A 25,336-nucleotide genomic window follows, 5' to 3' on the forward strand; every position below is an offset into this window, starting at 1 on the left:
CCCCCACACACAGTGCACAAGGGTCCGATCTGATTAGCATTCTTCAATTAGATGTAGCTTGGAGGAGCTGTTCTCAATGTTTATCACTTCTGTTCTATAAGAATGTTGCTGATTAAGTAACATTATCTGGGTCGACCTTCACATTTGTAGATAAGGACTGGTGTGGGGCAGCAGAAGAAACCACTTTATCAGGATTCATGGAGATTTTGTTTTGGTTCAGTGTCTGGGCTTCCCAACCTTCCACAGAACCCTAATGGGAACATCCACTACACAGCAAGCAATAAATGCACTCAGGAGTGGGACAACAGGGCTACCCAGACACTACAGCTGCATTGTTGCCAGCCTGAATCATATCATTTGGACCATGAGGGTAGCGGCATAGCATTGACATGGCTGTCCCATGCAGATGAACCACTAGCTGACTGAACCATCCAGGACTACCTGTCTTGATAAAGCAGGGTCCAAAGTGGTGTGTTGAAGCTGGGTGCCACAAACACCAGGATCCCCTTTCCGAATTTCCACAATTTGCAGTGAATGGCAAACATGCCGGATTCCTATGGTTTTAGTATGGCACCTAAGCTGTGGGCAATGGATCACAGTGATACTAAATCTGGCGGTCCAGCAGCATCAATGGGAGGTCTCCTCACCACAGACAGGTGCGCATGTGGTGGACATATGATTTTGCACTCCTCATATGTGTGGTCTGAACAAGAGGCATGGACACTGTAATTTGCAGAACTGGAACCTTTCTTGGTAAGAGCACTCCTTTTTTCCTCCCACACCAATCTCTTTGCCATTCTCTGTAGCAGCTCTAGATCCTTCCTAAAATGAGACTGGGAGACCTGTATGCAGTACTCAAGATGTGGCCTTATACAATGGGATAATCACCTTCTTATCCCTGATAACAAAATTTCTATACAACTTTGACAAAACCCCCAAGAGCTGCTGACCTGGCAGCCTGTTTGCACTGCTCGGTAAACTAAATATCCGACTGCACAATTACCACCATGTCTTTTTCATTTTCCACTACCCTAAGTGTAGTACTACATGGTTGTTATGTTACAGTAGGGGTACTGCTTCCCATATGTAGTATGTTTTCAGTGTTAAAATTCAAGTGCCATTTTGCAGCCCATCTTCCTGACTTTTCTAGATCCTGTTGCAGTAGTATACCGTAATTACTGTCATTGATCACCCTGCCAACCTAAGCATCATCTGCATAAATAAATTTTTTGTTTATACTCCAGTATGACCACACGGTCAGAGGAGTTCACATGACATAGAATACAAGAAACAACACTGTATTTAGCATACTTGAGCCCCAGGCACTCAAGGCACGTGTACATGTGCACCCTTGCGCCTGAACACTCAGTTATGGAACAAACACCGAACCCTGGGGGAAACCACTAATAACATTCCATGAAGAGTTACATCCATTGATTATTGCTTCTCTCACTCAACCATCCTTTTATCCATATAAGAAGGTTGACTATGATGCAACACTGTTCCAAAGTGTACACAAGTCTTTTAGGTGCAACAGTATCAAAAGCTTTCCTGAACTCCAAGTATGTGATATCAAAATTATTTTTTTGCATTCATTTCTTTGTGATCATAATGTAGATTTTCCAATAACATACCCATGTTGTCTGAAGTATAATCACAGCCTTCTCTAGATGATCCTGCATTACTTCTTTTACCATTACTTTCCCTGGAAGAGAAGTTAAATTAACAGGTCTTTAATTACTTGTGTCAGCCTTTAATTCCCATTTTGTGAAATCTGAAATACATTCACATCTCCAGTCAACTGGTACCTCCCTGAATCCATGGTTCCCCTCATAATTATGGCTAAGGATTTGCTTTTTTTTTGATGAATCCCTTATTATAATTGGATAGATGCAACTTACCACAGGTGTTGCACTTCATAGGTTTAACTTCAAAGATTTCTCCTCCACTTTCCTCCCAGTTATTACAAAATTAGCTAGTTGTTAGAGTGTGTTAAACTTCCAGCATCCCATTCCGTAAAGAATTACTCATGTTTTAATGTAGATGCAAAATTCTAATTCAGTTTGTCGGCAACGTCAACAGGATCACCAACAGCTGAACTTGTTATATCAAGTGGACCAATTTGATTGATCCCCCTTCTTGTGCTTATATATAAAAATAGAGTAAAGTCTATGCATCCTTCGCTAAAAAAAAAAAAAGTAAAGTGCAGCCATTATCAACCCACTGCAGGATGGAAGCCTCCTCAACAATTCATTCTGAGGGAAATGGACCATAATCTGCCACGCTGGTCCAGTGCGGGTTGGCAGATCAACCGTATTCAGCAGTCAGGGGCTTGAACCCCGGTCTGCTCAAAGAGCATGTGCCACTGCACTCCCGCTCCTGCCCACTCGGCTACGGAGGCCATTCCTTCGCTAAAGATCTCTCTTAATCTGTCTTTACTTACCAAACCTCCTTTGTGACGTGATTACAGACTAGTTTATATCTACCATAGCCTTCTGTGTCTCCTGATAATTTATATGGATACCACTGACTTCTCTTCTCTGCCATGAGTCTGATCAGTTCATATGACATCCATTCAAAAACCTATCCCTTGAAGAGTATTTCTTAGTTGGTATGAAAAGACTAGTAACTTCAGATTTATTCCTTGCACACTTCCCATTTAGAATTTACTGATGGTTACATTATAAGTTGAATAGAATAGAATTTAAAAATAGAAACTGAATAGAATTTAAAAACTGTCTCAGATCAATGTAGTCACATTTATGAAAGTAAAAATCCTTCCCTTTACCCATGATGGTAGTAGCAGTAATGGAGGCATGTGATACAAGAAAACAAGTGCATGAACTTATGTAGAATCAGCAAAAAAAAAACCAATTTCACCCATTTTCACTACAATATCATCAATGTTTGTCCCTGGCAGACAAATTCTGGTCCTATTACATCTATTCTTTTTTTGGACAATGTTTCCATTATCCTAACAATAAAGTCACTATTTCCTAACAAAAAAGTCACTATTTAAATACATTTACTTTTTGAATATTGCCTGATCATGAAAATTGATGTGCATCTCATTCTTTTTTCTTTCCTACCTAATGATAGGAAAGAAAAATACATGGGATGCCCACAAATTGTCAGGTATAGATATCTACAATAGATATAAGCTAGTCTGCAATCAATTCGCAAAGGAGGTTAGGCAATTAATAGAGAAAATCATGAGAACTTGGACCACCATAATGAGGAAAGATTAATGCCAATAAGTGATCAAGTGTCTAGTAAATAGGTTAGTGGGATTAATAACTATCCCAGAAAAATATCTACTTTTAGCATGACGAAAATTAGGGTAGAAATAAATTTGAAACAAAACACAGCTATTTAAACTTTTAATGATTTTTAAATAACAGCACACAGAATAATTTCTCCAGAAGATCTAACCAAATGTAATTCTGGGAAACTAAAATGAAAACTGAAAATGCATATACCATTTAGAGAAAGCTCCTGGGGAATATGAAACACCTATGTGCTGTTTCATGCATTTATGTAATAACTTTCACAGGTTATGAATCACCAAAGTATAACATACATCACTGTATGATCACATGTACAATTTAAAAGGAAGAGTAATTTTAAAAAGAACTGATGCCGGTAATCACAGTGGATAGTTTTAAACCACTGTCAATGATACACGGAAGGTATATTGTTTCTGCAGACAGGGCTATAATAAGGGTGAACAGGAGAGACTGTTTCTACAGGGGTAAGATCAATGTGCAAGATACTTATAAATAGATATTGATATTGTGCAAGGATGCTGATGCTATAATGACAGGGATAGGTGGATTTAAAAATTCCTACTATGGGGAGATATGTAGACTAACAGATTAACAATAGCCAAGGGCAGGGGTGAAAGGGATTTTTACACTGAATCTAATAGAACATGTTGCAGCTACCAAAGCAAGGTGCTCTTGGAATAAGCAAATACAATACATGGACTGTGTAAAGCTACTATGAGAAAAAATAGAGCTTCATGTATACCTAATGCTAGCAGCATAGTAAATGAATTTGATAAATTTGAAATAATGATCAAATCATCAAGTGCAGACATTGTGACGACATCAGAGAGATGGCATCCCCTAAACCAGGGGTGGCCAACAGGTTGATCGTGGCTTTAATTTCGGTCGATCACGATGAATTTTAAATACATATAAAAAATAGATTAGTCAAAATCTAAATGTTATTATTATTATGCGTCCCACTGCATACGCTTATTACAAATCCATTGAACCACGTGACTACTCTTGCCGCCACGAAGTCGCTAGGCTTGTCTAGTGAAAATTCAGACAGTTATGTTGTGGAGAGCATAGTGTATGTGTCGAATTCTTATTCAGCTTACTTAATATTGATAAACGGACAGTACTTATACGTTAATTTAATACCTTTGATTTAAAATGGATTCTACAAAAAAGAGTAAAACTTATCATTTTCATCAAAGTTGGAACTAGAATATTTTTTTTTTAATGGCAAAAGAAAAAAAGTTTTTTTGATTTGCAATGCTTCCGTGGTTAAAGAGCAAATTTAGAAATTTGCTCTTTAACTCTTTAACTTCCCAAAAGAGCAAATTTAGAAAGGCACTTCAACGCACTCCATGGTAAATACCAGTAGGATTTTCCACCTAATAGTGACCTTATAAAAAATAAAATTACCACCATTTAAGCTCGTATCAATAACAGATGGAGCTAAAGCAATGACAGGGCATCTTAACGGATTCATCACATTGTGCCAAAAGGATAACGAAGTCCCAGATTTTTTGAGTCACCACTGTATCATCCACCAACAAGTGTTAGGCCGACTGGGCTAGCCGGGTGTGTAAAGTTCCTTCCTGGCAACCCAAAGGTCATAGGTTCGAATCCTGCCTCGGGCTCGGTTCAGAGTAGAAAATTCAAAAACTTTGGGAGGTTCATTATGGCCACAGAAGCCGACGCAGCAACAACTAATAAAAAAAAAAAAAAAAAAAAAACCACAAGTGTTAGCCAACAAAAGATTAAATTCTAAAAGTGTTATGGACATATCTTTCAAAATCGTGAATTCCATCAGAGGACAATCTCTTCATAGGAGAATCTCTTCAATCTCTTCAAAATTAAAGGGTGATGAAACTAAAAGATATGGAGTGGCTGTGTGATCTGGCTTTTTTTTGGCAGATTTTACCAGTAAATTAAGTGATCTGAATTTGGAATTACAAGGAAAAAATAAAAATGTGGGTGACATGATTAGTAGTATTTCGGCATATAGATATCAATTTTTGGCAATGACTATGGATTTAAAATAAAAAAAAAAAAAAAATTTGATCATTTTGCAAATATGCAAGGTAATTTGCAAAAATATCCCATTTTTAAATTTAATAGTGAGAAATATGTTTCTGAAATTGAGAAAGTTGTGGATGATTTTGAAACCAGATTCAGTGATTTTAAAACAATTGAAGACACTGTTCAATATATTTAATGTTGACTTAGATATGAAACAAACTGCAGAAAATATTACTTAAAAATGAAATTATTACATTGCAAAACATTATCTTCCTAAAATCCAGATCATCAAAAAAGGGCTTTTGGAAATATGCTTGCCGAGAAAAGTACCCAAATGTAAAAATCGCAGTGAACTTTTAAATTCCTGTTTTGGTTCCATATATCTGTGTGAATCAGCCTTTTCGTATTTGAAAAAGACGAAGAATCGCTCTACTCTTACTGACTTGCATACAGAAGATTCTTTACGGATGGCCTTATCACAGTATATCGCCGATTTTGAAAGCTTGGAAGATGACATGAAGTCACAAACTTTGCATAAATTAAAATAGATATGAATTTAAACTAAAAATTCTTAATTGTATTTAATGTTAAAATTTATAAACAACATATTTCAATATGTGTTGATTAACTTTTTTAACCCTGCACAATGAAATTCTTGAGATGGTAGATCGCGGCACATTTTGAAGAAAAAAAAGTAGATCACATCACAAATTAAGTTGCCCACCACTGCCCTAGACATAAGAGACTCAGAATTTGAATATGAAGAATATTGTGTGTACTGAAAGGACATATAGGACAACAGAGTGGAGAGGGTTATGTTGTTTTTATTTGGTTTTTAGGAGCATTAGACTAAAGCCATATTGCTCTGGGGATATGGGGTAGTCATTTCTTGACCTTCCGCATCCCCTGTATTTGGTGGTCACGGGTCGAATCCCGGTCTAATCAAGAAGCATGTGCTACACACCAGCTCCTGCCCACCTGGCTATGGAAGCACCAAGGAGAGGGTTATGCTCTTACTTAAAAAAAGCACAAAATCCCAGGCAGTGTAACCACTGGACACGAGCGAACAGGGCAATATTGAGTTAGTTTGGTGTGTAACAAAGGGAAAACAAAATTGAGGAGTATACTATAGGCCCAAAGACTGTAATGAGTACAATCAAATCTACAAACATATGGTTTGTTGTTTGTTATTTGTTTTTTAGGAGCATTAGCAACTAAGGCCATATTGCTCTGGGATATGCAGTGGTCATTCCCTGACCTTTCCACATCCTCCGTATTTGGTGGTGACGGGCTCGAATCCCGGCCTAATCAGGACGTGTGTGCTACGCACTGCTGCTGCTGCTCCTTCCCACCTGGCTACGGAGGCGCCCACAGACATATGGAGTGGACCAGTAAATTAGTATGTCTTATAATGGGAGACTCAGCTTCCAGATATTGACTGAAACTTGTAGGTTAGTCACTCCCAAAGTAGCAAGAATTTTGTGGATTTATTGGATGATTGATTAATACACCAGTATGTTAGAGAGGCAACAAGAAAAAACAATATTCTGGATTTGATTATCAGCAGTGACTCTTCATGCATTAACAATCTGCACATAAAAAACCCACTTGTTGACAATTATCACAATGTATTGATGTGGGTTTTGCATAATGATATAACTACTACTAAAATTAAAGGGAAAGGCCTTTTTCTTTCATAAAGATATCTTCAGTGGGCATAGACAGTCATTAATTTCTAAGCAGTGGGACCAAGACCAACCAAGAAAGTCACCAAAAGCAAATTGTAAATAGGAAGCTAAGGAAACTTTCAAAATTATGGCTAAGGGTTTGCTTACTTCCTTTGCTACCTCCTTTGATATAACTGGATAGATCCCTTCCACCCCAGGTGCCTTTCTTATGTTCAATTTCAAAATTTAATTGTCCACTTTTTGCTCTCAGTTATTGCAAGATCATTTAGTTCTCTGTTAGAGTTTGATAAGCTTCTGGCCTCCAATTTCCTACAGGTTTCCTCATATGTGAATGAGAATGCAAAATACTCATTCAGCTTGTCAGCTACCTCAGCAGGTTCATCAACAATTGAACCATCTATATCAAGTGGACCAATGTGATTCATCCCCTTCCTTCTAGAGTTTACATAAGTAACGACGTCTTGGCTGACTTCTTTGCATCCTTAGCCAAATATTTGTCATTACCTGCTTTTGATTGCTTAACCTCCTTTGTGACTTGATTACATACTAGAATAAACAAGATCCAGTCACCTTATTATGACAACCGACCTAGTATGCAGAATATGCGCTTTCGCATATTCTGGAGCCACTGCAGCCAGCCAACATGGGAGGAATTCAATTAGTCAGCTGAAGGTTGCTAAGGGTATCTGTGACCATGCAGACTGCAGTGCACCCTGGAGTTCGTGTAGGTTCCCTGGTGGAGGATCCATCCATCTGATGTGTCAATTGAGGTGGTCTCATAGATTTTCAACTGGGTTAAGATAGGGGAATTCGGCGGCCAAGGCTTCGTCATGCTCCTCAAACCACTTCTGGTTTGACGAGCACGAGGTCAACTTCCATCTGTCATGGAAGTTGACAATTCAAATAGATTCAAGGGAGAATTGGACAAAGTTTTGGAATGAATGGATAGGTGAAATGGGAAGGTTTTTTTTTGTTGGACCAATGCTCTATAATGTTGCTTTCTTGCATCATATGCCACTACTAAAGGTAATGGTAATGCTAAGTGGAAAGAGTTAATAAGTAGGACCCCTTTATTGTTTGTATTACTTTTCACATTTTATGAATTTTTTTTTTTTTTTTTTTCAATGAATGAATTTTTAAAAAAGATTTCATTATATTAAATCAAACATATCCTAAGAACTAAAAAGTTGTATTAATCAAGAAATTAATTCCATTGACTACATGTTGAAGAAACACAAAAAAAAGAGCCCTAGTTTACCAATAATAAACTCTACTGACTTGGTTGTCGTGCCGAAGTATAAACAGAAAATTTATTTACTTATTTATGTATACTTGCATGTATACCAATGCTAGAAGTATAATTAATAAATTCGATGAATTTGAAGTGTTGGTCAAGACATCAAATGCAGATATTGTTGCGATATCAGAGAAGTGGTGTCACACAGATATTAGGAATGTAGAATTGGAATTTGGGGAGTACAATGTATACAGAAAGAATAGACAGGATAGGAAGGGAGGAGATGTTATGCTGTTAATGAAGAAAAACATAAATTGATATAGATGAACAGTGCACTGTTGAGTCAATTTGGTGGGACATAAGCACTGCGAAGCAAAAAATAAGAGTTATAGGCCTAATGACTCGAATGAGTACAATGAACAATTCTACAGAAAAATGAGTGGGCTAGTAAATTAGAATGTCTTATAATTAGGGATTTTAACTTCCCAGATATTGACTGGAAGTTGTAGATTGGTCACTCGCACACTAGTAAGACTTTTGTGGATTTATTGGATGATTATTTTTTGCAGCAGCATGTTTGTGAGGCAAACAGAGAGGGTAATACTCTTGATCTGGTTATCAGCAGTGATCATTCTCAGATAAAGGAACCACAAGACGGCAGTGATCACAGTCTACTGATGTGGGATTTATTTAAAGATATAATTACCATCAGCAGTAAAGGAAAGAGTTTTTGCTTCCGTAAAGGTGAGTACAGTGGTCTCAGACAATTTTTAAATTATGTACAGTGGGATCAACTGATGCTGTTACCAACAGCAAATTCTAAGTGGGATGCATTCATGGAATTAATTGTGGAAGCTACTAAAACTTTCATACCTATACAAGAAATATTGTTAAAGGTTTAGGCCTAAATGGTTATCAAATGAACTAATGAGACTCATCAAAGAGAAGAAAAATACATGGCATGCATATAAATTATCAGATGACACAGAAGCCTATGGCTTCTGTCTGTAAGGCCTATGGCTTCTGTCTGTAAGAGACAGAAGCCTATGGCTTCTGTCTCTAAGCTAGTCTGTAATCAAAGTACAAAGCACATTAGGCAAGTGATAGCAATTATGAGAAATCTTTGGCAAAGGATGCTAAGAAAAACAGCAAAGATTTCTTTACTTATGTAAACTCTAAAAGGAAGGGTATGAATCTGATTGGTGCACTTGATATCGATGGTTCGACTGTTGATGATCCTGCTCAGATAGCAAACAAACTGAATGAGTATTTGCATCTACATTCACACATGAGGAGTTATTAAGGTTTGAAAATGCCAGAAGGTTATCAAATTGTAGCAGGGTGCTTAATGATTTTGTAATAATTGAGAGCAAAGTGGAGGAGAAATTGTTCAAGTTAAACATAAGAAATATAACTAGGTAGATCCCATCCTGGGGTGGATGGGATCTACCTAGTTATATTAAAGGAAGCGGCATAGGAAGTAAGCAAACCCTTAGCCATAATTATGAGAGCATCTTGGACTCAGGGGAGGTCCGACTGGAGATGTGCAAATGGATCCCCAATTCACAAAGGGGAATCGAAGGGTGACACGTGTAATTACAGACCAGTTAGTTTAACCTGTTCCGGGTAAAATAATGGAGTCACTGGTTAAAGATGCATTGCAGGATCATTTAGACAAGACTGCAGCGATAATTCAGACACAGCATGGGTTTCTTAAGGGAAAGTCTTGTCTGACAAACTTGATTGGTTATTATGATGTGGTTACTAAGGAATTGGATACAAAAAATAATGTTGATATCATATACTTGGATTGCAGGAAAGCTTTTGACACTGTTGCGCATGGAAGACTACTATTCAAATTTGAGCAGAATGATATGAAGGGTAAATTGCTACAATGGATAAAAGGATGGTTGAGTGGGAGAAAACAGAGGGATGGTAATCAATGGGTGCTACTCTTCGTGGACTAATGTTATTAGTGGAGTCCCACAGGGTTCGGTGTTGGGTCCAATGTTGTTTTGTATATTTATCAATGACATTGATGAAGGTACATTAGGCTTAGTGTCGAAGTTTCCAGATGATACAAAGGTTGGCAGAGTTGTTAATGACAGTAATGGCAGTGTGCTACTGCAACAGGATCTAGAAAATTTGGGCAGATGGGCTGTGAAGTGGCAACTGAAGTTTAACCTTGACAATTGCAAAGTACTGCATATGGGTAGAAGTAATCCCAGAGAAACATACCAACTGTGTGGTACTACACTTAAGGTGGTAGAAAATGAAAAAGACCTGGGAGTGATTGTGAAGTCAGATATGAAGTTTTCTGAGCAATGCAGACAGGGGTTTTGTCAATGATATATAGGAATTTTGCTAGCAGGGAAAAGAAGGTGATGGTCCCTCTGTATAAGGCAATGGTCAGGCCACACCATGAATACTGCATACAAGTCTGAAGGCCTCATTTTAGGAAGGATGTAGATTTGCTTAAGCGTGTACAGAGAAGGGCAACAAGATTGGTGAGGGAAATTAAGGGATCCTCTTACCAAGAAAGGCTTAAGTACTGCAAATTGCAGTGGCTGGAGACTAGGAACTTGCGAGGTGATCTGATTGAGGCGTATAAGGCCTTGAATGGGTTGAGCACACTGAATTTTGATGGGATTCTTCCATTTGTTCAGATTATGAACCTAAGGGGCATAAATGCAAATTAAGGGAAGACAGAGGTAGAATAGATGTGCGGAAATTTGCCTTTAGCCAGCAGGTGGTTAATTGCTGGAACAAACTTCTATCTGTCCTTGTGGAAGTTGATAGGTTAAATAAATTTAAGGAGCAACTGGACAAACATTCATAGAGAATTGTTTTGTAAATTTTTTTTTTTTTTTTTGGCGATGCTGCATAAGCTCATACACTTGCTTTCTTGCATCACATTGCCACTACTACTACTACGTAGAAAAGATTTGATTTACTCCGTATACCTCTACACTTTACGTAGAAAAGCATGCGTGGGGGTGGGCAAGTAAAGCCCCCAGTTATCATTAAAAAAAACCTCAATTTGTACATTTTTTAGGATTTTTTTAAGGTGAGTAAGAAATACAAATAAATGAAGATAAAAAAAAAAAGAAAACAAGAAAAAAAATCATGGAATAAGTGATTATAACACACTTAATTTCTATATCATTTTTATGCTCTCCATGTAGTGTCAGTGCCTAGGCTTATTAATGAACTTAGTGAACAAGCATCTTACCTCATATCGATCACTAAGTTGCATAAGATCTGCTAAGTATTCAGTTGTTAATTGCACAGTATCTACATGCCCTCCATACAGGTATTCCAAAAATATCTGAAATAATGCTGGACTTGTATCATGGATAACAATTTTCCTAGAAAGGAAAAGTAGATTAGCTGCAGTAAGTAATTTTATTTTATTTACATCCAAGTAATATAAATCTATTTTAAATTGCAAAGCACATATGATGTGCACATATATATGTAGGATATATATCTACGATTAATAAAATTCTTGCTTGTATCAAGATAGAATTAGAGGATAGGGCTGATAAAAAACAAGTGAACTTGGTTCAAATTCTACATAAATGGCTTGTTTATGGCATAATCATCCACTTGGCCTTCTAGGACAATTTCAAGAACTCGAAGTAGCCCATTTCTCTAGTGCCATGCTTCACTTCATGACTACCTGCAGAAATGTTTGAGGTTGCTCCAACAAACAGAAACAATTCCCAATTATAGCAAATGTTAATGTGAGATTATATTCCTAGTGGGTTATACTTATCTACAACAGTTCATGTACTTCATCATTGTACAAGCTAAAACTCAGAAGATCACTAAGTGCAAATCAGTCTTTCTGTACTATCAACTTTCCACTATTTTCTGACATGCTATTCCATTTTCTTTTAGCAATAGTGAGAGCAAGTACATCTTTCCTTCATTATCTGCTTGCCACATCTGATACCTCTTACTCTATTCCTGTTATATTTCTTTTATTATATTTCTATATTATGTTGTAGTTTTCCGTTTTGCATTAAAAATCTCTGTAGCTAATCTCTCTTTTCCCATCCTTTATGGCACATAAGAATACCTTTTTAACCCTCTACATACCAATGGTTATATTTATCTACAACAATTCATGTACTTCATCATTGTACAAATTAACACCAGAATATCACTAAGTGCAAATTAGTCTTTCTGTACTACAGGTTGATCATCACTAATCCAGCAGCATTGAGACCTGTGGGGTGCCGGATTAGTGAGTTTGCCAAATCACCGGTGGTTATTTTAGCACATACATTTTACCCAAAAGCTAACCACCTCCTTCTACCTTTAACACGTTGACTGTCAAGCTAGTTTAAGAAAAAATTCCCAAGGGGCCAAAAAATATTTAGGAAATAATTTGATTAGTAATTGTAAAATAAACATAGTAATGCAATGTTGTCATTTTTTCGCTTAAAAAAAAAAAAAAAAAAGTTGTTTTTTATGTAAATTTATTTCTTCAGAAGCCGTGTCGGTCACAAATGTGTGACACTATTACAGCATACATATGACGGTTGTCTGTGATTAGTTTATTGCAAATGCTGCAATAAAACTAATTGTGATAAAATAAACTCTCAAATGTTGCAATAAGTTTGTCAGTATTGTTAGAGATTCTGTGAAAACAAGTTCGTTAGCACACTGTATTATCCATCATATTGTGTTGTGTTTTTCCACAAGTTTGTATAAGTGTGTTGTAAAAAAAAACAAAAATCTAAAAAGGAATGGCTAAAAGAAAATTATTATTATTATTAATAATAATAATTTTCTTACTAAGATAAGAGGAACTGAGAGAAATTGCTGGAATTTACAATTAAGCAGAGTTAAAAAAAGGAGGTGGCGCTGCTGACTGATGCTTTAGAAATTGATGCTTATGCTCTAGTTGTTATTTTAAGGTAATGTTTGCATTATAAACTGATAGAAGGCTTTTCCTATAGCTAGGTGGACGCTATCTAACTTCCTGTGCAAGTTTTGTCTATTTTATCAGGTATTTCCTGTACATATTATAAAGTTTGTCTCATTAGGCTTAGCATTCTGCTGACCGTATGCTAATACGTTATGTCACGGGTTGTTTCACCGTAAACGCAGTGATTAGGCTTAGCGTGTTCGCTACTTGCTACTGCTTTAACACCAGTTATTGAGTCCGCTGATGTTAGTGAATCACTACCACATCCTGCAACATTCCAAAAGCTCAATCCTGACATAGAGGTATAACCCTGATAATCCGAACTGTTCTCGATTCACCGGATTACACTAAAATGGAGGGAAAACAAGGTAAAAACGGCGATAACCAGTTGCAGAGGAAGAAGGATGATCCTGTCATCATTTACTTGCAGGAGGAGGGGGAGGACATCCCATCCGGGCTCACCCCAATGAAGCGGAAAAACCGCAAAGAAAATGTCCCAATACCTGAACGGGAAATGTGCTCCAAGACGGAGAACAGAGAACTGCCAGAAGCTACTTCGCTGCAAAAGAACACCAATGAGGACAAGCAGCAGGACTCACCCCTCGACTCTGCCCTACCACAGGGAACTGTTTACGAGAAGACCCTCTTCCTTAAAACGGCATTAGAAAATATATTTAAGGAGAATTCAAACAGAGTGTCCTCTGGACTTAGATCTCAAATTGTGACAATTTTCAACAAGATGGAAACAATACTACATGACCTTGAAAGTGAGCGAGCCACCACTCGACTTCATGCTTACATAGAATGCGGGGCAAGTAAAATGCCACAGCGTGCCCCGACATATTCTGAAGTGCTGAGGCATAAAGGCGCCACTGCTGCCGATACCATGACCACTACAACCACAAAATCAGCAACTAGGAAGACGCTGCTCCCCACCCCACATCTCGTGCTACTCAAACCGACCAACTCAGATACGCTGAAAACAAGTGAAGATGTCAAAAAAAAGTTATTGACTCGCTAACGCAGGAATTTAAAACAGCCAGAATCCGCTCCATACGGAAAACTAGAAACACTGGTGTGATAATCGAAACGGAAAATAAAGAAGACGCTAAATTGATTATCAACAACACCAAGATCCCTACACGCGGTCTCATGGCGGGAACTCCTAAAGAAAAAGGTCCCTCAGTCATCATATTTGGCGTAGACCCGAATCTGACTCCGGAAACAATCTGTAAAGAAATCTGCAACAAGACTTCCCCGACGGAGACTACAAAAGTTGAGTAGCGCCCAAACATCAAACCAGGACCAGGGATGGCAGCTCGAACAACTGGGTAGTCGGATTGACCCCTGAAGCGTGGAGAGTCATCACAAAACAAGAAAGGATCTACATATGGTGGAGCTCCCACCACTTTAGGGAACACATCGCGGTGCCAAAATGCTTCCGATGTTGCCGATTCGGTCGCACCACCCACACATGCGCCCAACAGGAACCAACCTGCGGACACTGTGCCGAGAAGGGGCACAACTATGCTAACTGCCCGAACAAAGGAAAAGAACCAGCCTGCGCAAACTGCAAGTGGCAGAAGCTTCCCCACACGCACTCTGTTCGAGACAACAAATGCCCGGTATACGTAAAAGCAAGAAGTGCACAACAAATAAGAATAAATTATGGGAACTCTACCTAAAAGGTACAATAACAACTGTATCAAATTTCTTCAACTGAATGCGCAGCGGGCTATTGCCGTAGCTGGTCAAATTAGACAAAAAACTGAAGAAGAGAACCTGGACATCCTTCTGCTGCAGGAGCCCTACACCTGCACGGGTGCTGTCCGGGGTTACCCACTCAGCTACAAAATTGTTCAGGTAGGGGTAGCCATCCCCTGGGCTGCGGTGGCTGTCAGGAATCCCAACATAACTGTGACAAGAATAGCACACCTGTGCTTGGAGTGGGCGGCCTGCGCTCACATTGTTACTCCACTGGGAGAGCTATATATCATTTCTCTGTACTGCCGCCCAGGAGCAGACATCCAACCAGCCATCCAATACCTAAATCAAGTACAAACAGAACTTGTGGGTTCTAGGATCCTCGTATCTGCGGACCTAAACTGTCGATCGCCATTGTGGCATAGTGAGACTCCTGAACGTCGAGGAACTAGGAATGGCCAATATATGGAGGAATTCCTGGCTAACAGCAGCTTCGTTGTCCTAAATCGACCAAACAATCTCCCCACATTCAGTTCCACTCTCTGGGAGGTCACTATAGATGCAACAATGGCTACCAGATCCCTTGCTGGGCACCTAAATGATTGGAAGGTACAGGAAGACTGGACCTCCTCAGACCATAGGGCTATCACCTTCACGATGCACAGATCGCTTCACCGGGCTCCAACAAACAGCTACAAACTCAACAGATATGCCGTTGATAAGGCCAACTGGAACAACTTTAAAGAAGCCATAATTAGGAACACAGAGAACCTGTCTTCCAATAACCTCTACAACCAAACCCCCGATCAACACCAGCGTGCTGTCACTAATGCCATCCTACAAGCAGCGGACCAGTCGATCCGGAGAAGGGCCCTCCGGCCAGGCGCTGTGCCGTGGTGGTCACAGGAACTTGACCTACTTAGGAGAGATATGAACAGGAAAAGACGTGCCTTCCAAAGAGCCAGATGGTCCTGGCCCTCCTCCTGAGGTTGAACCCCTCAGACAACAATACAGGGAGGCCAGGAATAACTACACTGAGATGATCAGGCAGCAGAAGAAACTGTCCTGGGAGCATCTGGTTTCCACAGTCGGCAATACAGACCCATGGAGCATCATATATAGAATAAGCACAAACAAGTTACCAAGGGGAGAGGTCACGCCCTCCATCATCACCCCCACAAGGCACCATGACAAAAAACTGGCGCGACACCGTCAACAACATTCTCAATGCCACCTTCAAACCCATCGAAGAGGACAACACACCTCAACAGCATCAGCTGTGCCACGCCAACAAAACCTACCAATCGGCCCGAGTGAAACAACCATTCACTCTGCAAGATTTACAAACTGCCATACAAAAAATAAAAAACAAAAGAACCCCAGTTTAAGCATATCTGGACATGCTTAAACCAGAACTGGTAAAAAAGGTGGCCGAGTATGTCCCGAACTTGCTGTTAGACTCATATAACCACTGTCTTCGTCAGGGCTGGTTCCCCTCGGACTGGAAGGTAGCCAGCATAAAATTAATCATAAAAAAACCCATCAAAGCAGCAACATATACCGGAGTCCTACCAACCTATATCCTTCCTGTCTGTATTCAGCAAAGTCCTGGAACAACTTCTTAGACAGAGGCTTGAAGTACATTACACCGCAGCAAATTTAACAATAGACAAACAATTCTGATTCAAAACGGGGAAATCCACTCTGGATGCACTAGAATATATCATGAATGCTGCATCAAACTGCCAACGAAAGTACCTTCTCATCTCTGTGGACTTTGCAGGGGCGTTCGACGCCCTCTGGTGGCAGAGCATCCTCGCAAGACTAAGAGCTGCCAACCTGCCATCAAACCTATATGGTTGCATTCAGAGCTACCTGAACAATAGGAAGGTCCTAGTGCAGGCTCCCTACTGCAAGGTTGAACGTCAGGTACACAGGGGCTGCCCTCAGGGCTCTGTACTGGGTCCCCTCCTTTGGAACTACGTGCTGGATGAGTTCCTCTCCCTGGAACTGGAGGGGGTGTGCAAGCGCTCGCATACGCAGATGACCTCTCCCTAATCCTCTCTGCTGATTCAAGAGCACAACTGGAAACGCTTGCCAACTCAGCACTTTCTACACTAAGAGAGTGGACCGAAACTCATCACCTTAATATCTCTGCCACCAAAACCCAATCTATCCTATTAAAGGGATATCTAACTCCTACCAGACCACCGCAGATAATCTACAACAGAACGATCAAGTTGGCCACAGAACTCAAGTACCTAGGAGTGATCCTGGACCGAAATTTATCATTTACACCCCACTTAAAATACATCCAGAAGAAAATGAAAAACTATGCTGCCATGCTTGCCAGGATTACCCGCCGCTACTGGGGGCTGAAAAGAAGAACCCTTGCAATACTTTACAAAGCAGCTATCATCCCTGTGATTGCATATGCTTCTGGTGTCTGGCACCATAAGGCCTCTACGGCGGTAAATTGTCGGCTACTGAACATCATTCACCGACCAATTTTATTAACCCTCACCAGAGCGTGCCGCACTGTATCTACTCATGCGCTGCAAGTACTCACTGGGACCCTCCCTCTTGATCTTGAAGTGATTCGCCTAGGAATGTTACAGCAGCTTAGATGCGGAAATCCAACTACCTTCCAGGATCACACCACAGACCCAACTGCAAATCGGACAGTGGAGAAGAAAAGACTCCAGATCTATTTGCGATCGATATGGCAGCAGCACTGGACGACCTCCACAAAAGGGGAAGTCATGCGGAGGTTCCTCCCCGATCTACAACAAATATACCCACAGTATCCGGTATGGCTTTGCCCTGGATTGTACAGCGCGTATCTCCTAACAGGACATGGAGCGATCTGCCACAAATTACACCTTCTCGGACTCGAAAACAACACGGAGACGTAAGATCTTCGTGTTGAATTAATCATCCAAGTGCGCCTTAATCCCAAAAACCAGGAACACTACTTACTGGAAGATGAAGCCTCATATATAGCATTCACCAAGTTTGCCCAGAACCTGTATGCTAGACGCTTGACCATTCCTCTGCCTGCAAACTTCGAATAGATGTGTCAAACAAAGCTTCTCAGAGACCCCCAACCAGATGTCAGGTTTGACTGCTTGATCCTTCATGCAAGACAAAACTGGAACTCTTATGAGAAGTGAGAAAACTCCACTTCCCAGAACATTGACTACCGGACGGGACAAGAGTCCCATGAATGACTCCCAAATGTGACATTTTGCACAACCTGTTCAGCCAAACCAACATTGGATCACCTCTGCTGGGCCTCACGTTTTTCTGGATGGTGCGGACCTGACCCTGCGGTCTGGCTTGCTCCCACCCATGCACACAGGCCACATTGGCAACCTGAGCCAGCTCTCTTGTCTGGCTCACTGTCTCACCTCTTCCTGGCAGGTGGGGAGGGGACAGTAAACTGTCCCCTCTCCACCCTGCCACCCTATTTCTTCCCTCTGGTGGGGCATGGGCATGCCCCACTGTAAACTGGAGTTGCCTTCCCTTTCGGCTCCATATTTCTGTCTATTTGCCCCCCAGTCTTCAGCCTTCACCCCACTCTATCTGATAGCAACGTGAACACGCCCCACACAATCTAAAATCACCAATCTAAATTAATTTTGCTCAACATTTTGGACTTCTAGCGCTCCCCGCGACGCGTACGCGATTTTTTTTTTTTTTTTTTATAAGGTCCTAGCCACTGAAATCTTAGGAAATTAGGTGGCAGGACCTGCCAGAGTGAACTATATACTAGTGAGTACCTGGTCTGTCTCCACGGGGCTAAAGTGGGACAACATCGGGCCTCAGTAGGGGTCTGGCGACTAAATGACCAGATGAACAACGGTACAAGGCATCAAATATATACAAAGTCCATGCACTTTTAAATCTCTGGCTTTTCCAGTCAACTGGTTCACCCACAATGTAAACTACGTGGAGATGGGGGAAACCCCTGGTGCCGCTTGACCCTAAACACACTTTACACTTTAAGCAGAGTTAAACTTCTCACAGACACATCACTGTAAAGTTTTTTCACGATGTACGGTGTTTGCACTTTATACCACGAGAGGCACTTCCTTTATGGAAGTGCCTCTCGTGGAACCATAGCTGGGGCTAAATGTGAGCAGGTTATAATAATAAATGCAGAAAAACAAGTGGGAATGGCCTGCCAGTGTTTACAAGTTCGTGTCAACAGCTGATGCTGCAACCAACGCCACCAAAACAGTAGCGGCAGGTCGGTGTACCAACCCGGGAGATTGGAAATTATGTTCGCGGATATTATGTCTGAATTAGTGGTGGATCCGGATTACCGGTGGCCAGATTAGTGATGGTCGACCTGTATCAACCCTCCACAATTTTCTGAAAGCTGTTTAGCCCTAGATAGAGCAAGTCTATCTTTTCTTCATTATTTGCTTGCCACCACTGATCCATCTTGCTCTATTCCTGTTATATTTATTTCATTATATATTTCTATGTTATGTTGTAGTTTTCATTTCTGCTTTAAAAATCTCTGTAGCAAATCTCTCTTTTCCCATCGTTATGGCACATAACAATACCTTTTTAATCCTCTGCATACCAAGTGGGATTAGAATTGATGACTCCAGGCAACCATGTTCTGCTTGCTGTAATCCTCTACTCCACTTTTTTCCAACAATTAGTATTAGTACTGGCAGCACAATTCACAAAAGCAAAGTTCACACACCAGGGGTGAAGGAGGGGAAAAAAAAGAATTTAATTGACTCCATTCTTTCCAGTTATTTATCCAAACCAACACTAGGTAGAAGTTTATGCCAACAATTAATTACTCTCTCTAGCTAAAAGCAAATTTTTGCACATTTATTATGCAACCATTCTTTTACAATTTAAATTTATGCCACATCATGTGTTTCATCTGAGAAATAGTAAAGATGACATCACCACTTTTTTTAATTAACCCCTTTAAAGCCTACTTTCCAGAGCCTACAATTTAAAGCACCCATCTTTCTTGTTAAGAATATCCTCTGTGCCTCAACTAATCTTGTTTTTCTCTAAACCCTTTCCAACCAATCTTTATAATATGCTGTTTCCAAATCTATATGTAGTATTCTAGATGTGCCTGAAACATTGTCATATACAATAGAACAAATTACACTGGTCAACACGTAAAATGTTATGAAAACGAAAATACCCAATCTTGACTAATTTTATTCTGCAGAACATGAAAATCAAATTAAAATTTGTTGATTGGCACTTGTTTTTGAATTGGGTTTCATATTAGTGAGTTCCTCTATATTATGAACTATGGCTCGTGGCAAAATGCATGTCTACACTGCAGTTTCAGTAACACTACATGCTTATCACGTGATAAGTTGTTATTGCCTAAAATGTGTCTTAAACTCTGTTGCAGTAATCCTCGGTACCGGGTGATTTGTTCTCAGTTATCAGTTGTTCTCTGTGAGATTCCTACTTTTTGTGCAGTATTTGTGTCATGTAAGATTAATATGCTCCATAATTGTGTGAATAGTCTGGACGATTTCTGTTACATATGTGGAGAAGTCATGTTAGCTTCAAGAAAGAGTCCTTTAACTTGAGCCATAAATAAAGACCAACTTCTTGTACTTGGAGTATAAAGTAGGTGACCAGGACAAGAACTGGGCTCCACACATATACTGCACTACCTGCTCGTCAAAACTTAACACGTGGTTAAATCGAAAGAGACATGTTATACCTTTCACAGTGCACACAATAAGAAGGGCACAAACAAATCACAACACACGCTGTTAGTTCTGTATGGTGCAACTTATTAGAAATGGGATGACAATGAAGAAAAAGTGGACAGTGAAATTCCTAAAAATACCATCTGGAATTTGTCCTTGCCTCGTGGTGAAGTACTACATATTCCTGAACCACCCATCTGTTTTTCTGCACACTCTGATGAAGACCAAATATAAAAGAAGAAGTATAGCTGATACAAAAGAAGAAGTATAGCAGTTGTCTACATCAAGGGATCCACCATTTTGTCCTTCTTAACCACATAAGATCATAAAAGTGAGCTTAAAAACCTCATTAGGGATCTCGAACTGCTGAAGAATAAGGCAGAGTTTTTGGCCCCGAGGCTACAACGGTGGAAACTTGTAGATTATTCTGTGAAAGTGACATCATTTCGTACTTGAAATAGAGACCATGATAAATTCTATCAAACAGAAGGTGAACTCACTGTTTGTAAGAATATTGATGGTCTAATGGCAGCAATGAACATGTGTCACATTCCCAAAGAATAGCAACTATATATATATATATACACTTCTAAGGTTAGCCTTATGGCTGTGTCTCACAATGGAAATATGCTGCCTTCAATATGTCTTGCATATGCCATGTACAAAAAAGGAACATATGCAAGCATGAAGAACATCCTTTTAGGTGTACACTATCAGAAGTATGTATGGCAGATATGTGGTGATTTAAAACTGTTCAAAGACAAACAGTTACAATGTGTCCTGATAGAGAAACCAGCATGAGAAGCCTTTCAAAATGTTTCACTGGTCGTCTAGAAAATGGTAAAGGTGGCAACTACAGGCTGCTTGTGGAAGATCTCAATTACTTCTTGCAAAAAACTGTGGCAACATGTCACTGAAGATGCATTTCTTGAACTCACACCTGGATTTCTTCCTGCCAAACTGTGGTGCTGTCAGCGATGAACATGGTGAGTGCTTCCCTCAAGACTTCGCAGTGATGGAATAAAGATACACAAACTATCTGTGTGCCGCCATGTTAGTCAATTATTGTTGGAGGGTGCTCCTGAAGCCAAATACAAATATAGATACAAATACAAGAAAAAGGTGAAAAGGTTCCGTGTTTGATACAGGTATGTTTGTAGCTACATTTTATTGCCATAAAATAAAAAATACTTTTTTCAAAAACAAGAGCCAATCTGCCATTTTAAGCATTATTTCCATGTTTAGCACCCCAAAATCTATAAAGTAAACTTACTTCCCTGCCCAAATTACTAATTTAGACCCAAAGTTATTGTTCACTAATGCCCTTTGCTCTCAACTATTGTATATCATTAGTAGCACCCCCGCTGTCCATTCTCTTAGCATGAGTGCTGTGCTCAGAGAATTTCGTGTTGGACTGTAGAATTACCATTAGATCTTTTTCATACTCTACTATATTGACTTGATGAAATAACATACCAAATTTTATTTTGAGATTATTGCAGTGTCCAATAAAGTACCCTGCATTTATCCCTATTAAACCTCAAGTGCCATTATCCACACAACCTACTAAGTCTAGCTAAATTCACTTGAAATTACACACCCTGATTACTGTCAGTAACTACTATATCCACATTTGTATTTATATCCACATTAATATTTGTAACATTAGCAATCTCAACCTTTAAACCTGAAATTCCTACAATAGTATCATTAGTAAATATTAAAAACAGCAAATGGCCCAAGACTGATCCCTGTGGAACTCATCTCATCACATTAGTCCCTAAAGAGCAATGGACTTAATGAGTGGTTATAAGACTATTTATAACAACTCTTAGCCTTCACCACTTAACAATTCCTTTATCCACAGTATAAAACTCCACCAATCTGTACAACAATCGTATATGCCGTACAGTACCAAAGGCTTTACTGAAATCTGAGTACATTGTGTCAAAATAACTTTTCACATTCACTTCCTATCAAATAACCTCATAGCAGCTAATCAGAACTAATCATAATGGTGAGAGATAATCTCTCTTTAACAAACCCATGCTGCAATTGCCTTATGCTCCACACATATCACATGATGATCTATTTCTCCAACTATTGTTTGCATTATTTCTCCAACTATTGATACCATTATTTTCCTGATACACAAATTAGACTTGCAACCTTAACTTGTGAATAGAAGATACATTTTCTTCTCTCAAAACTGCAGGTACTTCTCCTGAATTCAAGAACACTCCCACTATTACACTTATTAACTTCTTTTATAGATTTTTTTTTATAAACATAATTGGATTAATCTATCAGCACTAGAGCTGCTTTGTTTGGTTTTATCTACGGAAATATCTCTCTTACACCTTACATTGTATTCAGTATTGGCAATTAAATGATTTATTTAGATGCAAAATATTTATTTAGTTTTTGAGAAATCTAAACAGAATCCTGAATAATTATATTCTTCTTATCTAATGGATGGACCCATGTGAGTTGGCCATTTTCTTCTAGTGCTGAACTACACTAGAAATTCCTTGCTGCTTTTCTTTCCACTCTTAACCAAAGACCTCTCATAATCTGCTTTTCTAATTCCCTGAGTAATTTTATTACATATTAGTTTGTAATTATCATAGGATTCTGTATCCCCCTGATTTACCATAGACTCTGTATCCTCTGTATCATCAGTTCACCTGACATTTAGATTTAAAACTTGAACAATATTTCTTAATTTCTAGTAGCCTAGCATTTCATAAAATTTATTTACTATGCTCCTAGCATTGGTGTACATTCAAGTAAAGTATACATACATTTGTTCTTACCCTTAGTTACCACACCACATGACAAGTATTTCTTCATTCCCAGATGAATCACAGCAGGCCTTGAAATCTCTGGTGCCTTGCTTTCCAGGCTGCTGCTGCTGCATTCCTGTCGCTACTGTCAATCTATTAGTTTGTGCCACCAATTTAGCAGTCTTCCAACCCACCTAACACTGTTTGGTAGCATCAGCAAATATTCTTGCCGACCTTTCTCTTTAAGTGAATTCCATACCTGTAGAACCAGTCCCTCCTGTTAACAAGCATATATCATGCTGAGAAAAATCCTACTCATTGCACAATTGCTCCAAGGCTTAATTAATTGACAAGGCTTTGTAAATAAAGTGTATAATAAATGTAATTAATTTTGCAGGGAATAAAATTAGTTTCCTGACTACAAAAAGTTACAAATATACTTCTGCCATTTGGAGGGTTTAGTGTCAAAGAAAGTTAACTACAAAATTGCATTTTTGTTTTTGACAACTATAGTTTTACTTTATACAAATAACATTGCATATATCATCTTAAATAGCTGTATTTCTCTAGTACAGTGGATTCCAGATATTTGGGCCACCGGTTAACCGGGACAGCCGTTTATTTGGCACAAATCTTAAAGAACAGAACCCAATCGAGAAAATAGCCAGGGTTTACTTCGCTTAATTGGGACAACATGCTGTTTAATCGGGGGCAGGAGACTGCGGCACTCGAGATTACCCTACGATTGTCTCCAACCATACCATGTGGTTCGGTCAGATTTCTGGAGGTCACAACCATAAAAGAATAACAACAATTAGCAGTCCCCTGTTTATTGGGCTTTTCTTTCAGTGCTTCAATCATATAAAAAATTAATTCTCAGAATCTGCTCTTCATTCCTATTTTTTAAGCTTCGTAACTTGTTACTCCATTCTCACTTGCGGGTATCGTGTTACTTGCAATTTGTGTATGCCATATTCTTTGTTATTGATTGTTTATCTTTTTTATTGTTTTAAATTTTAACCTCCACCCACAAATGTCAGTAAACAGAAATGTCAACTAGTTAGTATGTACATATTACAGTACGTATTAATTAAGCTATGCACGTAAGCGTAAATTTATTTTTATTTTGTTAACCTGTGGAAAATATTCTTCCACACATCATTTCACAATTTTCTTCGATTTTCACGTATCATTTAGTTTTTTAATTAGTAACATAATAATGAGTAAAACTGTACTTCATACAATATATCTTTAATGTTATAGCCTGTGGATATTATTGCTCCACTAATTAGAATTGCTGTTTAATGGAATTAAACTTCAATTCACAAACATGACCACAATGGCCGGCACTTACTACACATTGTATAGTGATCGGTATTTTACTATGGTGAGCCCATCGTAATGTGATCTTATTCTTACAGAAAATAAATCATAAAGCTGTATTTTTAACTATTTACATTAGCATTAGTAGAGGCATATGATGCAAGAAAGCAAGCTTATTCAGAATCAGCCAAAAAAAAAAAAAAAGACACAATCACTACTCCCATTTCACCACTCCGTTCGTTCGAAATACCTGTCCAGCTGAGCCTTAAATTTGTTTAGGCTATCAACTTCAACAACAAGTGATGGAAGTCTATTCCACAAACCAACTGCCCGCTGGCTAAAGGAAAATTTCCGCACATCTATCCGACATCCGTCCTTCCTCAATTTGAATTTAAGCCCTCTCAGGCGATTATTCTCAGCAAGAGGAAGAATCCCATCGGCATTGAGCATGCTCAAGCCATTCAAAGCCTTATACACCTCTATCAGATCACCTCGCCGATGCCTAGTCTCTAGACTCTGTAATTTGCAACACTTAAGAATTTCTTTGTAATAGCAACCCTTTGTTCCATTCACTAATCTTGTTGCCCTCCTCTGTACTTGTTCCAGCAGTTCTACATCCTTCTTGAAATGAGGCCTCCAGACCTGTAT

The 25,336-nt window shown here is 39.1% G+C and overlaps 1 protein-coding gene across 1 annotated transcript in view; it reads right to left on the reverse strand.

Moving 5' to 3' along the window:
* The window catches only part of LOC150083109 (uncharacterized), a 773,496-nt gene that overhangs the window by 81,691 nt on the left and 666,469 nt on the right, over window positions 1-25,336 (reverse strand). Inside the window, exon 17 of the mRNA XM_090378391.1 lies at window positions 11,455-11,590. Coding sequence (XP_090234517.1) covers window positions 11,455-11,590 — 136 coding nt within the window. The remainder of the gene's footprint in view (window positions 1-11,454; window positions 11,591-25,336) is intronic.

This window comes from Mastigoproctus giganteus, chromosome 7 (assembly GCF_048544385.1).
Source record: "Mastigoproctus giganteus isolate SK-2022 chromosome 7, ASM4854438v1, whole genome shotgun sequence".
Taxonomy (NCBI): domain Eukaryota; kingdom Metazoa; phylum Arthropoda; class Arachnida; order Uropygi; family Thelyphonidae; genus Mastigoproctus; species Mastigoproctus giganteus.